Raw genomic sequence first — 15,453 nt, 5'->3', positions numbered from 1 at the left:
TCCTTACCTCATAAATTCTGACCTTGTGAAGGACAGAGGCTGTGCCTCTAGTAAGCACTTAATAAATACCATAATAATATTTTTTCATTCTTATTATTAATTCATTTTGCGCATAAATATTTTTCATGGACTACCATTGCCAAAGCAGTTGTTGTTGGAATAAAACAATAAATAATTTAACTAATCAACAACATGAAGACCCTTGATTTACAAAGTTCAAGTTCAGACAGCATAGGTTGACAAATTTCCTCTTTTGTATACATTTAAGGCTCATTAAAGATGATGTATATTCACAAGATAAGAATCTCAAGAAAGGCATATGGACATTTAAAGTCAATTTATGTTTTCAAGATTAAAAACATAAAAAAAAATTCATCCTGGGCCTCACTCCCAACCTGCTTGTCAAGAGTAGGGCCAGAGATTTAAGCAGTGGCAGAGGAAAGTCTCCAAAGATTTTAGGTAGTCCGTACAGGTGCCCTTTAGCATTGGATATGTTGGACTATGTACTTTTCTGATGGCTTTTCTGTTGTTTTGTGTTTGTGTGATTTTATATTTCCTGCTACTTATGCTCCCAAACCCTGTCCCTTCCTCTTTTAACACTGTTAGCCCCTTGAAGTCCAGGGACTTTGTTTTTCAATCATGCCCATCTGAAAAAAAAAAGCACCCTGAACCCACAGTGCCCTCCAGTTATCATCCCATCTCCCTCCTACCATTCCTTTCCAAACTCCTAGAACACGCTGTCTACTTTGGCTGCCTCCAATTCCTCTCCTCCAATTCTCTCCATGACACCCTCCAAGCTGGAATTTGCTCCTTTCCCTTCACAAAAACCATCCTAAGGTCAGCAATAACCTCCTTCTTTCCAAATCCAACAGCTTCTATTACATCCTAATTTTCTTAGACCTTTCAGCTGCCTTCAACACTGGAGACCACCCCCTTCTCCGGAAAACACCGTCTAACATCAGCTTCACTGACACTGCCCTCTCCTTGTTCACTTCCTTTCTGGCTGCTCTTTCTCAGTCTATTTTGCCAGTTACTCCTCTGATTCCCACCCTCTTACCATGGGGGTCTCTCAGGGCTCTGTTCTGAGTCCCCTTCTATTCTCCATCTACAGTCACTCTCAGAGGACTTATTTGCTCCCATGGCTTTGACTACCATTTCTATGCAGATGATTCCCAAATCTACCTCTCCAGTCCTGAACTCTCTCCTTTTTACAGTCTTATATTTCCTCCTGTATTCAGAACACTGCTATTTGGATGTGCCATCAACACCTCAATATAATATATCCAAAACAAAACTCCTCATCTTCCCATCTAAACCCTGTCTTGCAACTTTCCAACACTGTGGACAGCACCATGAGAGAAGTAGAATGGCTTAATGATAATAATAATAATTATGGTATTTGTTAAATGCTTACTATGTGCCAAGCACTGTTCTAAGTGCTGGGGTAGATTCGAGTTCATCAGGTTGTCCCACATGGGGCTCACAGTTTTAATCCCCATTTTCCAGATGAGGTAACTGAGGCACAGAGAAGTGAAGTGGCTTGCCCAAGGTCACACAGCAGAGAACTGGCAGAGCCAGTATTAGAAACTATGTCCTCTGACTCCCAAGACCGTGCTCTTTCCACTTAAGCCACTCTGCTTTCCGTTTAGAGCATGGGACTGGAAGTCAGAGGACCTGGGTTCGAATGCCAGCTCTGCCAAATGCTTGCTGTGAGACCTTGGACAAGTAACTTCACTTTTTTTGTGTCTCAGTTCTCCTGATCTCCCTCCTATTTAGACTCTGAGCCCCATGAGGGTCAGGGACTGTGTCCAAAGCAATTCACTTGTATCTACCCCAGTGCTCAGAACAGTGTTTGACACATAGCATTTAACAAGTACTATTAAAAATAAAAAGCATGACACCATACTCCCCTTCTCACGAAGACTGTAACTTTGGTTCTTCTCATCTCTCCTATTTAACCCACATATTCAGTCTGTCACCAAATCCCATTGGTTCTACCTTCACAACAAGTCTAGAATCTCCCCTTTCCTTTCCATCCAAACTGCAACCATATTGGTCCAATCACTTCATATCCTGTCTTGGGAAGCAGCATGGTGAAGGATAAAGCATGGGCCTGGGAGTCAGAAGGTCAGGGGTTCTAATCCTTGTTCCACCACTTTTCTGCTGTGTGATGTGGGGCAAATCACTTCACTTATCTGTGCCTCAGTTATCTCATTTGTAAAATGGTGATCAAGACTGTGAGCCCCACTTGGGACAGGGACTGTGTCCAACCCGATATGTTTGTATCCACCCCAGTGCTTAGTACAATGCCTGGCACATAGTAAGTGCTTAACAAATTCCATAATTATTATTATTATTACTGCCTTCCTGCTTGCTGACCTCCCTGCCTCCCAGGCCTTTCCCCATTCTAGTCTTTACTTCACTCTGCTGCCCAAATCATTTTTCTAAAAAAAAAAGCTCACTCCACATCCCCCAACTCTTCAAAGCTCTCCAATTTTTTTATGATATTTGGTGCCAGGCACTGTACTCAGCACTGGGCTAGACACCAGGTTGGACACAGTCCGTGTCCCACGTGGGGTTCACAATCTTAATCCCCATTTTACAAATGAGGTAACTGAGGCCCAGAAAAATGAAGTTTCCATCCATTTCTGTATCAAAGTCTTTACCTTAGGCTTTAAGACTCTCACTCAGGCCTCCCCATTTTACCTTACCTCACTAATCTCCTACTACAACCCAGTCCACACACTTTGCTCCTCTGACACCATTTTGGTGAGGGACCTCCCCGCTCATATTGCACTTAGTTCTCCCTCTGACACACTGATCTATTCCAGCTCCTGACCAGGCACAGACTAAGTTGGCCCCTAAAGGCAAGAAGAGGATGGTGTGGTTTTCCAAGTTCTTAGTGCATATTCCAGAAGGACACCTCCACGAGATGTTCTTCCCCTTGACTCTATTTATTGCCATTGTTCTTGTCTGTCTGTCTCCCCCAATTAGACTGTAAGCCCATCAAACGGCAGGGACTGTCTCTATCTGTTGCTGACTTGTTCATTCCAAGCGCTTAGTACAGTGCTCTGCACATAGTAAGCGCTCAATAAATACTATTGAATGAATGAACCTCCACTGTGGTGGGGTATATTTCACTGCAGGGAGAGGAAGAGGGAGAGGTCCCTAAACACTTCTGGATACTCATCAAAGTATTGAAAACACTATGAAAAACAAAATTTTCTGAGTTTTCTGAGTTTAATAGAATCTGAGGCATATTTTGGTGGATAGATTCATTCATTCAATCATATTTATTGAGTGCTTATTGTGTGCAGAGCACTGTACTAAGTGCTTGGAAAGTACAATTCAGCAATAGAGAAAATCCCTGCTCACAATGCGCTTTACAATCTAAAAGAAGCAGTGTGGCTCAGTGGAAAGAGCCTGGGCTTGGGAGTCAGAGGTCACAGGTTCTAATCCCGAATCGGCCACTTGTCAGGTCTGTGACTTTGGGCAAGTCACTTCACTGTGACTCAGTTACCTCATCTGTAAAATGGGGATTAAGACTGTGAGCCCCACATGGGACAACCTGATCACCCTGTATCCCCCCAGTGCTTAGAACAGTGCTTTGCACATTGTAAGCACTTAACAAATACCACCATTATTATCATTATTATTATTAGAAGGGGGAAGACAGAAATCAAAACAAGTAAACAGGCATCAATAGCATCAACTTAAATAAATGGAATTATAGCTATATACATATTAAAACAAGTAAACAAGCATTAATATAAATAAATAGAATTATAGATATGTACATATATACACAAATGCTGTGGGGTGGAGAAGGGAAGAGCAAAAGGAGCTAGTCGGGGCAATGGGGAGGGGGAGCTGAGGAAAAGGGGGGTTTAATTTGGGGAAGAGGAGGATCTGTTGTTCCAAACATGATTACTCCTATACTTTAAAGAGGGAAATGGATGTTGAGCAACTCACCTTCCATGTAATCACCAAATTATCAGGTTCGGATCCAATCCCTTCAACAGCAGAAGGGTTTTCATCTGGCTCTAGAAATTAAACAATCACAGTTGAATAAACCCTAGTAGGTTGTTTTTTTCCAATAATTGCACACAAACACACATCCCAGTCCTGATTTCAGCCCAACAATCTTGTCAGTCTGCTGAAATAGTCTCCCACCTGTCCATATAAGAACTTTACAAGTCAATCTCCAGAATTTACCTGCGGCTTTAGTCATATATGAGTCAGATGGTTCGCTGGGAAGGCTCCTACCAATACTGTTGACAGCAATGACACGGAAAGAATAATTCACATATGGAGAAAGTTTCAACTGTGCTGTTGTCTGTGTTCCAGGAACATCGGTTTGGAAATACCACACCCCAGGTTCATTCATTGCATCTTCATACTCAATGATGAACTCTAGGAAAAAAACAACCGAAAAGCACAGTGAATTTAAGTTAAAGAGTTAGTGCAGAGGATTGTTTTCAGGGAAGAAATTCCCACTAATAAGCAAGTCTATGTACTGTAGGAGAGTTTTCAAACTTCAGGGAAAAGTTTCATATAAAAGTCAATTAATTACATTTCTTTCAATGTGATTAAAACCCACAGACTTCTAATCCTGGTCTCCAGCTATGTGCTTATTTTAGTTTTAAGTTCAAAAAATATGATGTGATTCACATATCTTCCTAATAGGCCCTATTATATGAGTTTTTCATTTTTATTCTTTGCTATAAGTCTGTAGGTTATAGAGTATGCATTTTACAATATCATCAATACCACTGATCTACTAGCCTGATACTCTTTGTCTGTCTACAGCATAAAAGGCTTCTGGGGAAAAAGTGCCTTCCTTGACTATTTTGTAATGGTATTTGTCAAGTTTGCCACAGATATTGCTCTCCCCAACTTCAAAGCCTTATTAATGTTGGTATTTGTTAAGCGCTTACTATGTGCAGAGCACTGTTCTAAGTACTGGGGTAGATACAGGATAATCAGGTTGTCTCATGTGAGGCTCACAGTTAATCCCCATTTTACAGATGAGGTAACTGAGGCACAGAGAAGTTAAGTGACTTGCCCACAGTCACACAGCTGACAAGTGGCAGAGCCGGGAGTCGAACCCATAACCTCTGACTCCGAAGCCCAGACTCCTCTGACTCCGATGCTGCTTCCCTGAGCCTTACTGAGGGCACATCTCCTCCAGGAAGCCTTCCCTGACTGAGCCCTCCTCTCCTCTTCTCCCACTCCCTCTGCACCGCTAATACTTGTTCCTTCATTCATCCTCCCTCTCTTCCCCGTGGCAAATATTTATATATCTATAATTAATTTATTAATTTATTAATTTATTTACATTAATGTCTGCCTTCCCTCTAGACTGTGAGCTTGTTGTGGGCAGGCAATGTGTTTGATGTTACATTGTACCCTCCCAAGAGCTTAGTACAGTACTTTCCAACAGTAAGCGCTCAACAAATACAATTAATAATAACAGTAAGTGCTTATGTGGTCGCTTAGTAGAAAGAACCTGGGCTTGGGAGTCAGAGGTCTCGACTCCACCACTTGTCTGCTGTGTGACTTTGGGCAAGTCACTTAACTTCTCTGGGCTTCAGTTACCTTATCTGTAAAATGGGGATTAAGACTGTGATCCTCATGTGGGACAACCTGATTACCTAGAATCCCCCCCACCAGTGCCTAGAACAGTGTTTGCCACAGAGTAAGTGCTTAACAAATGTCATCATTATTATTATTATTATGTGCTGGACACATTTTGTAGGGCTTGGCACTGCTTTCTCTTTAACCTCTTTGCCTGTAGTTCCTCATGAAACTTTTGTTCTAAACAAACCTTTCTTGTTAGCAATCTACCCTTGGCAATTCACTCCCAGTTTGGGGCCTTCTTTAATTGGGCCCTAAAACGATTCCTCTATTCTCTTTCTATCACTGTAGAATTTTCTCTCTCCCAACAGCAGCTCTTTGGGTATCTTGCTATCATTCCCCCTCCTCATAAGTCCCAGTGTAGCTATATTGAGGGAAATGTGATCTTCGGCATTGACTGATTACTAAGACTTTGCACCCCATGTGGGACAGGGTCTATAATCAACCTGATTAACTTAGGGCAGTGCCCCACCTGGTGGTATTCACTCATTCAATCGTATTTTTTGAATGCTTACTGTGTGCAGAGTACTGTACTAAGTGCTTGGAAAGTATAATTCAGCAATAAAGAGAGACATCCCTGCCCAGTATCTTGGGCAGGGGCAAGCTTAAGGTGGAGGCAGGGAGGGTGAAGGAGAAAGATTATTAGTTTTTTCTCTATATATTGTTCTTGGGGATTTCCACATTGGGTGACAGTTCTCAGAGGAAATTCTGGAGAAGGAACTCTGTATTTAGAAAAAAGAAAAAAAACACAGTCCTTTTACTCCTGCCCGTTCCAAGTTCACCTTCTCCAGGGCTGATAAAACACAAGTCACGTTTCCCCACACAATGGCATGTCGGAATCCTACCGGATTTGCTGCACCAAAGATTTCTGGCAGGAAATAAAGTAGCAAACCATTTCAACAATATAAACTTAGAATAATCTACTTTATAATTCAAATTTTTTGAATGAAGCCTACTTATCAAAGGACTGTTGTTATCATCTCCTGGTATCCATGTCAGCTGAATACTTCTTTCTAGACGACTTGTCAATTCTAAATCAAAGGGTGGGTTAGGTTGATCTGTTGGGCAAACAAACATTATGAATATAATTTCAGTATCTGCATCGGTTTCTGCCCATTTCTCCTCTTTAGAGAAGAGGGCAGGTAGAAATTTCAAAAGCATATCATCATACAGGATCATTTGGCATGCGACTACAATGAAATGGAAATAACGGAAATCTCTGGGGAAATACAAATATTACATGACTTCTTGTGGGAAAAAGAAACAGAACCTTTTGTGTGATTCCTAGGCTTTTTCAGATTATGAAAAGTAATACGAGCATGAATCTAAAAATCAAGTCTTACTTCTAATAAATAGAAACAAAGAACAGAACCATTCCATATAAATTTTTACTGACTCATAATAAGGGTCACTTGCATGTCTGGTTCTAACACATACTGGTCATTCATGTCAGATTTGCTGGATGCTTAACTCAAACCACCAGGAGTTTTTACTCTTTAATAAATGTATTGAATAGCCCCTGGGAGGGCATTAACCTTAGAGCACATATTGAAGCCTCCTTCTCCTTTCATAAGAAGGAGGGAAGGACTCAGCCTCAGGGACAAGAGAAACCATCCATCAGTAAGGATTTTGTTTGTCAACAGTGGAAAAGCTAAGATACCAGCAAATAAAAGATTTTATACAGTAAAATGTAGCTTGAAAATTTAAAATCAAAGGTGTATAGGACTCAAAATTTGTTTTGCTTTTCATGCACTGAGTTAAGAGAGAGGTGTCTTTCAGGATAAGAGATATACCTTACTTATATGTGTGATTAGATATTTCTGGATGTATTTCCAGATTTCCCAATAATTATATATTAGGGCTATGCTGTTATAAAAATTATGAAAATTGTCTGGGTTGAGCATTATAATAAAGGCACTTAACCCTAAAAAACAGATTTTAACAACGCTATTGTTTCTTCCACAAGGGAACTCAGATACTGATTACTGAAGAGAAATGAAAAAAAAATTGGTAAAGCTATTTCTGAAATGTTTTCTGTAGTAAAATATAAAATTTTAGCACTGTGGTATTTATAATGATTTTAGATTGAATATGTTTCAACCAAATACAATTTAATGCATTATAAAAATATCCATGAAACATTTACTTTACAGGACCTTGAGTAAAGTACTTAACTATTACAATAAAAAAACAAAAAAATGCTTTTAGATGTATATGAATGATCAAAAATAATGGAAAGACTTTACAAAGACCTCTTCTCCAAGGACCTGACATAGCCTGATGCAGAGAAAGGCCATGATTGCTCAACTGGCAAAAGTGAAATATGTTCGTAAGGACTGAATGTTAGTTTACCGTAAATAGGAGCTGGAGTTGGGGTGGGAGCTGCAAAGGATATTGACATAAAGGATTTAATCAATGTTAGTAATCAAGAAAAACACAATTTTGTAAGTAGACAAAGATTACATTCAATAGACAGTATACAGTAAAGCACAGAAATTATTTATAGACAATTACAGTAATCATGCATTAAGCGATTAGATCCTAATTTTGCTTGAGGTCATTAACATTTTAGCACAGGGCTTGTTACAGAATCTACATATAATTATCTTTAATTTATTCCAAGAGTTCACATCGTGTTTGTCATTTATTAAGTTTTTAAAATAAACCCTGTAGCTTACTAGACTGTAGGCATCATCTCAATGACAGGGATATTTGCTAACCAGGATTTTTGACTGGAATGAATACCGTTAGGTAGAAGATATCTACAGCTTTTACTTCTATGAGACTTAATAAAAATAATCAAGCTACACTGCATTTGTCTTATAACATTTGAAAATATTCTTACCAACGACTGTAAGAGCTGCACTTGCAGAAACCCTGTCCAGAGAAGTATTAGCGATACAAGTATAGGTCCCATCATCTCGATCAGTGATGTTTCTTATAACCAAATGGTCTTTATCAAAAATGAATCTGTAAGGACAATGTATTTAATTTAAAGGTCAGGTTAGAATCCATTATTTAATTATGATGTATGATTGTCATGTTGTGACTGAGGAAATATTTTGCATTAACAAAACCAGATGAATGATGAAGATATCCATAATTTAGCTCCTCATTACCAAGTACGTTTTGTTAAACACAGTTTTGAATAGACTTTCTATTCACTTAATCTTATGTATACTATTTTGGCTCCTATGACATCCAGTTTTTAGTCAAGACAATATTCTTTACTGGTAGTGGGAAGCAGTGTGACCTAGTGGAAAGTCAGGAGATCTGGATGACAATCATGATGCTGTACTTTTCCTGTTGTGCGAACTTGGGTAGGTCACTTAACCTCTCCGTGCTTCAGTTTCCTCATCCGTAAAAACGGGGATGACGTACAATTGACTTCCAAGGCTTCAATTAACATCTTTTCGCAAATGATTTCCAAATCAAGCTCTCCAACCACAACCTTGCTCCTTCTTTGCAGTCTCACATATCCTCCTGTCTTTGGGACTTCTCTTCCCCAGTATCTCACCAACACCTCTCCATGAGAGAGGTATCAATTATCTGTATCAATTATTTCTATGCCTCAGAAGTCCATGACTTTGGCATTATACCCAACTCATGGAGGAACTTCTCTGTGCCTCAGTTACCTCATCTGTAAAATGAGGATTAAGACTGTGAGCCTCACTTGGGACAACCTGATTACTCTGTATCTGTATCAATTCCACAGCACTTATTAAGCACTTATTTCTATGTCTCAGAAGTCCATAACTTTGGCATTATACTCAACTCATCCTTCTCATTCAACCCATGAATTCAGTGTCACCAAATCTAGTCAGTTCTGCCTTCACAAGATCTCCAGAATTTGCTCATTCCTCTCCATCCAAATTGCTCCTACTGTGGTCCAAGGACTTATCTATCATATTCTGTCTCAAACTACTGCACCAGCCTCCTTCCTGACTCCTCTGTTTCCCATCTTTCCCCACTCTAGTCCACAGTTCACTCTGCTGCCCAGATCGTTTTTCTAAAAAACATTCAGTTCTGTCTTCCCACTCCTCAAGAACCTCCAATGGTGGCCCATTCACCTATACATCAAAAAGAAATTCCTTACCATGAGATTTAACACACCTAATCAGCTCAGCCCCACCTACCTTATCTTGTTGATTTCCTACTACAGCCCAGACCAGACACTTCACTTTTGTAATACCAACCTACTCACCGTACCTTGATCTCACCTATCTCATTACCAAACCCTTGCTCACATCCTCCTTCTGGTCTAAAATTCCCTCCCCGCTATATACACCAGAACACCATTCTCGTCACCTTCAAAGTCTTATTAAAATCACAACTCCTCTAAGAAGACTTCCCGATTAAGCCCTCTTTCGCCCTACTCCCTCTTCTTTCTGTTTAGCCTATGCACTTAGATTTGAACCCTTTTAAGCACTTGATATTCACCCCACCCTCAATTCCACAACACTTATGAAATACCTGTAATTTATTTATTTCTATTTATGTCTGTCTCCCCCTCTAGACCATAAACTCTTTGTGGGCAGGGAATATGTCTACATTTCTGTTACACTGTACTCTCCCAAGCACTTAGTACAGTGCTAGAAGCAGCGTGGCTCAGTGGAAAGAGCACGGGCTTTGGAGTCAGAAGTCATGGGTTCGAATCCTGTCTCGGCCACTTGACAAGTGTGACTTTGGGCAAGTCACTTAACTTCTCGGTGCCTCAGTTACCTCATCTGTAAAATGGGGATTAAGACTGTGAGCCCCACGTGGGACAACCTGATTCCCCTGTGTCTACCCCAGCGCTTAGAACAGTGCTTGGCACATAATAAGTGCTTAACAAATACCAACATTATTTTCACTTGATAAAATCACACTAAATACCATTGATTGATTGATTGGTGAGGGGGGAGGGAGTTCCAGACCAGATGGAGGCAGTTGGCAATGGGTAGGTAGTGAGATTGTGTAGGTTGGTGATAGAGGACTGAAGTGTGAAGGTTGGGTTGTAGTAGGAGATCAACACAGCAAAGTAGGAGGTGGTGAGCTGATTGAGTGCCTTAACACTGAGGGTAAGGAGCCTCTAATGTGGGGGTGGAGAGGCAACAATTGAAGGTTTCTGAGGAGTGGGGAGACTGAACATTTTTTAGAAAAATGATCTGGACAGTAGAAGTATGGATAAAAGTAGAGAGAGATGCAGTAGTCAAGGTGGAATACATTAAGTGCTTGGATCAGCATAGTAGCAATTTGGATGGAGAGGAAAAGGTAGATTTTAGTGAGATTGTGAAGGTAGAACCAACAAAATTAGGTGAAACTGCATAAGTGCGCTGAATGGGAGAGATAAGTTTAGGACAATGTCAAGATTACAGGTTTATGAGATCAGGAGAAGAGTGATTATGTCTACAGTGATGGGAAAGTCGAGGGGAGGACAGAATTTGGGTAGGCAGATGAGTGCTGTTTTGGACATGTTAAGTTTGAGGTGTCAGTGGGACATCCAGGTAGAGATGTCCTGAAAGTAGGAAGAAATGTGAGATGTCAGAGAAGGAGAGTGGTCAGGGCTGGAGAAGAAAATTTAGGAATCATCTGATAGAGATAGTAGTTGAAGCCATGAGAGTGAATCGGTTTTCCATGGAAAATAGAAGGTGACCCAGAACTGAGCCTTGAGAAACTTCCACTGGTAGAGGATAGGCAAGCAGAAGAGGACCCTGTGAAAGAGAATGAGAATGAGCAGCCAGGGAGATAGGAGGAGAACTAGGAGAGGACAGTGTAAGTGAAGCCAAGGTTAGATAATGTTTCAAGGAGAAGGGGGTGGTCCACAGTGTTGAAGACTGTTGAGAGGTTGAGGAAGTTAGGTTGGAGCGGAGGCCTTCATATCCAACAGATCCCCACTCTCCCCAACTCACTGCCCTACTAAAGTCACATCAACTCCAAGAGACCTTCCCTCACCAGGTCTTAATTTCCCCTACTCATCCTCCCTTCTGCATCACCGATGCTCTTCGATCCCTTAAACACTCAATATTCACCCCACTTGTAACCACACAGTACTAATGTCCATATCCTTATATTCTGCCATTTCCCTTGTTTATTATGTTTATTTCCATGTTGTGCAGCACATTGTTAGGATCCAGTCACAGTTTGATGCATCTTTCTCTTGACTTCATGGTGATTTTTGCTCTCAGTCATAACCTTTTAGCAAAAAGTGAGGAATTTTTTAGACAGCAAGAAAATTTAATTCTCTAAAATTGAAAAGCTGTGTGGCCTAGTGGAAGGAGCACAGGCATGGGAGTCAGAGGACCTGGGTTCTAATCTTGGCTCTACCACTTGTCTGCTGTGTGACCTTGGAGAAGTCACTTTACTTCTCTGTGCCTCAGTTACCTCATCTATAAAATCAGGGCTTTAAGACTGTGAGTCCTACATGGGACATGGACTGTGTCCAATCCAAGCTCAGGAGCTCTGCATGTTAACTGCTAATGGGGACAACTGCTCTCACTGTACCTTCACAACATTACTAAAATCTGCCCTTTTCTCTCCATCCAAACTGCCACTATGTTAACAATCATTCGTCCTGTCCCCCCTGGATTACTGCATCAATCTCTTGCTGACCTCCCAGATTCCTGTCTTCCACTTGTCTGTTGTGTGACCTTGGGCAAGTTACTTCACTTCTCTGTGCCTCAGGTATCTCAACTGTAAAATGGGGATTGAGATTGTGAGCCCCATGTGGGACAGGGACTGTGTTCAACCTGATTAGTGCCTATATGCCCCAGTGCTTAGTACAGTGCCTGGAACATAACAAGTGCTTAACAAATATCATAATTACTACAGAGGGAAAGGGAGTAGGGGAAATGAGGGCTTAATTGGGGAAGAGCTCTTGGAGGAGATGAAATTTTAATAAGGCTTCAAAAGGGGCAAAGTGGTGGTTTGTCGGATATAAAGGGGTATGGAGCTCCAGGTCATAGGGAGGAAATGGGAAAGGGGTAGATGAGAGCAAGACACTCTGAGCGAGCTGGTTCGAGGAGAGAAGTGTGCTGGCTGGGATGTTGTAGGAAATCAGTGAGGGGGTGAGCTAAGGAGTTTCTGTTTGATGCAGAGGTGAATGGCCAACCACTGAAAGTTCTAGAGGAGTGGGGAAATGTAGATTGAGTGGTATTTAAAAAATGATCTGGCAGCAGAGTGAAGTATGGATCTAAGTGGGGACAGAGAGGAGGCAGGGAAGTCAGCTAGGGGGCTGATAAACTAGTCAAGGGGTGATAGGGTAAATGTTTGGATCAGCATAATAGCAGTTTGGATGGAGAGGAAGGGACAGATTTTAATGATTTTATGAAGATTAAACTAACAGGATTTGGTGACAGATTGAATATGTGGGTTGAATGAGAAAGATAAGCCTAAAATAATGTTAGGATTACGAGCTTGTGAGATAGGGACGATAATGGTGTTGTCTAAAGGGATGGGAAAGAAAGCGGGCGGAGAGGGATTGGGTGGGAAGATGAGGTGTTTTGTTTTGGACATGCTTAGTTTGAGGTGTCATTGGGATATTAGCAGGTCAGAGGTAAATCTGGGAACCATCCATGTAGAGAGGGCAATTGCAGCAATGGGAGTGAAAGAGTAATCTAATAACAATAATAATAATATCTGTAAAGCGCTTACTATGTGCCAAGCACTGTTCTAAGCACTGGGGTAGATATAAGGTAATCAGGTTTTCCCATGTGGGGCTCACAGTCTTAATCCCCATTTTACAGATGAGGTAACTGAGGCACAGAGAAGTTAAGTGACTTGCCCAAGGTCACACAGCAGACAAGTGGCAAAGCCGGGATTAGAACCCATGACCTCTGACTCCCAAGCCTGTGCTCTTACCACTAGGCCATGCTGCTTCTCCACTAAGGGAGTGGAAATAGATAGAGAATAGAAGGGGGCCCAGAGCTGAGTTTTGAGAAACTCCCAGAGTTAAGAGGTGGGAGGCAGAGGAGGAGCCTGCAAAGAAAAAAACAAAACTGAGAAGGAGTAGTCAGAGAGCTAAAAGGAGAACCAGCTGGGGAAAGGATCAGTGAAGTCGAGGTTGGATAATAGTTTGACAAGAAGAAGGCCATTTGTAACTTTAGAGAGGTCAGTTCCCTTGGAGTGAAGGAGGTGGAAACCAGAGTGGAGGGGATCCGGGGAAGAATTGGAGTAGAGGAAGTGGAGGCAGCAGGTGTAGACAACTCGCTCAAGGAGTCTGGTGAAGAACGGAAGGTGGAAGAAGGGGCGATAACCTGAAGGACCCATGGGTCAAAAGAGGGTTGTTTATTTTTTAAGAATATGGATTACATGAGCATCTTTGAAAGAAATAGAGAAGAAACCAGTGGAAAATGAATGTTTGAAAATGGTAGGCAAGGAGGGAAGAAGCCAGTGTTTCGATAAGGTGGTGGGGTAGATTTTAAGAGGAGGCAATTAATCATTGTTGCTCTGAAATATAGACTTCACATAGAGTTTACTTTTCTCAAAAAGTAGTCAGACTTAATTGCACTATGGTTTCCTTGAATAACTGAATCTATCTAGCCAAAAAAAACAAGAAAAGTCCATACGATTTTCCTTTCAAGATTTCAAGGGGATTCATTATTGAATATTATATTATCTAGAGCTTTCCTTGGGGATTGAGAGTGATGGAGAGCTTTAATAGCGCATGCGTGTGAGGGGGTGAGGAGGGGGGAGTACAGCTGTCCAAACCAAAATGTGACTGGCAATCCCTACTTCATTAAGGATAGGGAAAGATTGCTTCTTGCTGCATTTCTCAGATCTTTTTCATTTTTTCCTTGGTTTCATAATCTTCCCAAAATATCCACTTCATGACCGATCCTACCTTTCACTCCTTTAACTGTGCAACAGCAATGCCTCCCTTCCCTGTTCCTGATAAAAGAAAAAAAAACAAAAAACAAAAACACTGGTCTTGGGTCACCATTTGGGGGTGATCCAGAGGGGATCTAGGAGAAAGGTAACTGACATTTGGCTGGAAGTGATCCTGGTCAGCACATCAGCTGACCAGGTGCCTCTCTGGGTACTACAAGCAATCCATTCCTCTAGGCTTGTTGGACTAATAATAATAATGGTATTTGTTAAGCACTTACTATGTGCCAGAAACTGTACTAAGCCCTGGGGTGGATCCAAGGAAAGCGGGTTGGACACAGTCCCTGTCCTCAACAGGGACTCAGAATTTTATTCCCCATTTTACAAATGAAGTAACTGAGGCACAGAGAGGTGAAGTGACTTGCTTAAAGCCACACAGCAGACAAGTTGGAAGAACTGGGAAGACAGGGCATTCCTCTGGTCCCTTTCAATGCCTTGGAGCAAAAGTGGCAGGTTTGGCCCTGAGGCACCTCGGAATAGTTTCAAGCTAGGGAGCTAAAGACATTCTGGGGACCTGGGAAAGAAGGAGTCTAGGAGTGGAATGCAGACTGAAGCCCGGCTTCTGGGACCACCTTAGAGCCCACTAGGCCCAGGAAATCATCAGGTTCCCTTGGGGTTAGGAAACCCCAAGTACCACGGCCCCCAAATGGTCATACTTCAAGAAGTGGACAGTGGAGCACTTCTTCAAGACAAGGAAGGAAGTGTCTACCTGTGGCAGCCCCCAAGTTGGGGGCTGAGTTGAGCAACAAAACATCTGCACTCCCTTCCTGACTTCCTGGCTCTGGGCTCCTGGCTCCTCCTGCAGCCTACACCTGAAGAACTGGGAATTGCTTCAGAACTTTTCTTCATCCATTCTCAATTTTCTTAGTCAACTTGTGAGCTTTGTGAAAATCACTGGGAGCTGCCAGAAAAGCCCTGCATTTACCTCAGAAGGACTACTAAGTATGCCCA

The 15,453-nt window shown here is 41.7% G+C and overlaps 1 protein-coding gene across 47 annotated transcripts in view; it reads right to left on the bottom strand.

Moving 5' to 3' along the window:
- Positions 1 to 15,453, bottom strand: part of NRCAM (neuronal cell adhesion molecule) — a 192,285-nt gene that overhangs the window by 45,541 nt on the left and 131,291 nt on the right. For 37 of the 47 annotated variants that reach the window (XR_005660488.1, XR_005660489.1, XM_039913311.1 and 34 more), the window contains 5 exons: positions 8,483 to 8,607; positions 7,990 to 8,019; positions 6,594 to 6,695; positions 4,216 to 4,413; positions 3,973 to 4,043 (listed from right to left, as the gene is read on the bottom strand). Coding sequence is in view for 45 of the 47 variants with exons in the window: in XM_039913311.1 (XP_039769245.1) it covers positions 3,973 to 4,043; positions 4,216 to 4,413; positions 6,594 to 6,695; positions 7,990 to 8,019; positions 8,483 to 8,607 (526 nt within the window). In the remaining 2 variants the exon portion in view is untranslated. The remainder of the gene's footprint in view (positions 1 to 3,972; positions 4,044 to 4,215; positions 4,414 to 6,593; positions 6,696 to 7,989; positions 8,020 to 8,482; positions 8,608 to 15,453) is intronic. The other 10 variants (XM_039913314.1, XM_039913336.1, XM_039913335.1 and 7 more) reach the window with 1 other exon arrangement.

This window comes from Ornithorhynchus anatinus, chromosome 10, assembly GCF_004115215.2.
Source record: "Ornithorhynchus anatinus isolate Pmale09 chromosome 10, mOrnAna1.pri.v4, whole genome shotgun sequence".
NCBI lineage: Eukaryota > Metazoa > Chordata > Mammalia > Monotremata > Ornithorhynchidae > Ornithorhynchus > Ornithorhynchus anatinus.
Note: the sequence above shows the minus strand (reverse complement) of the source record. Positions and strands in the feature narration are given on the sequence as shown.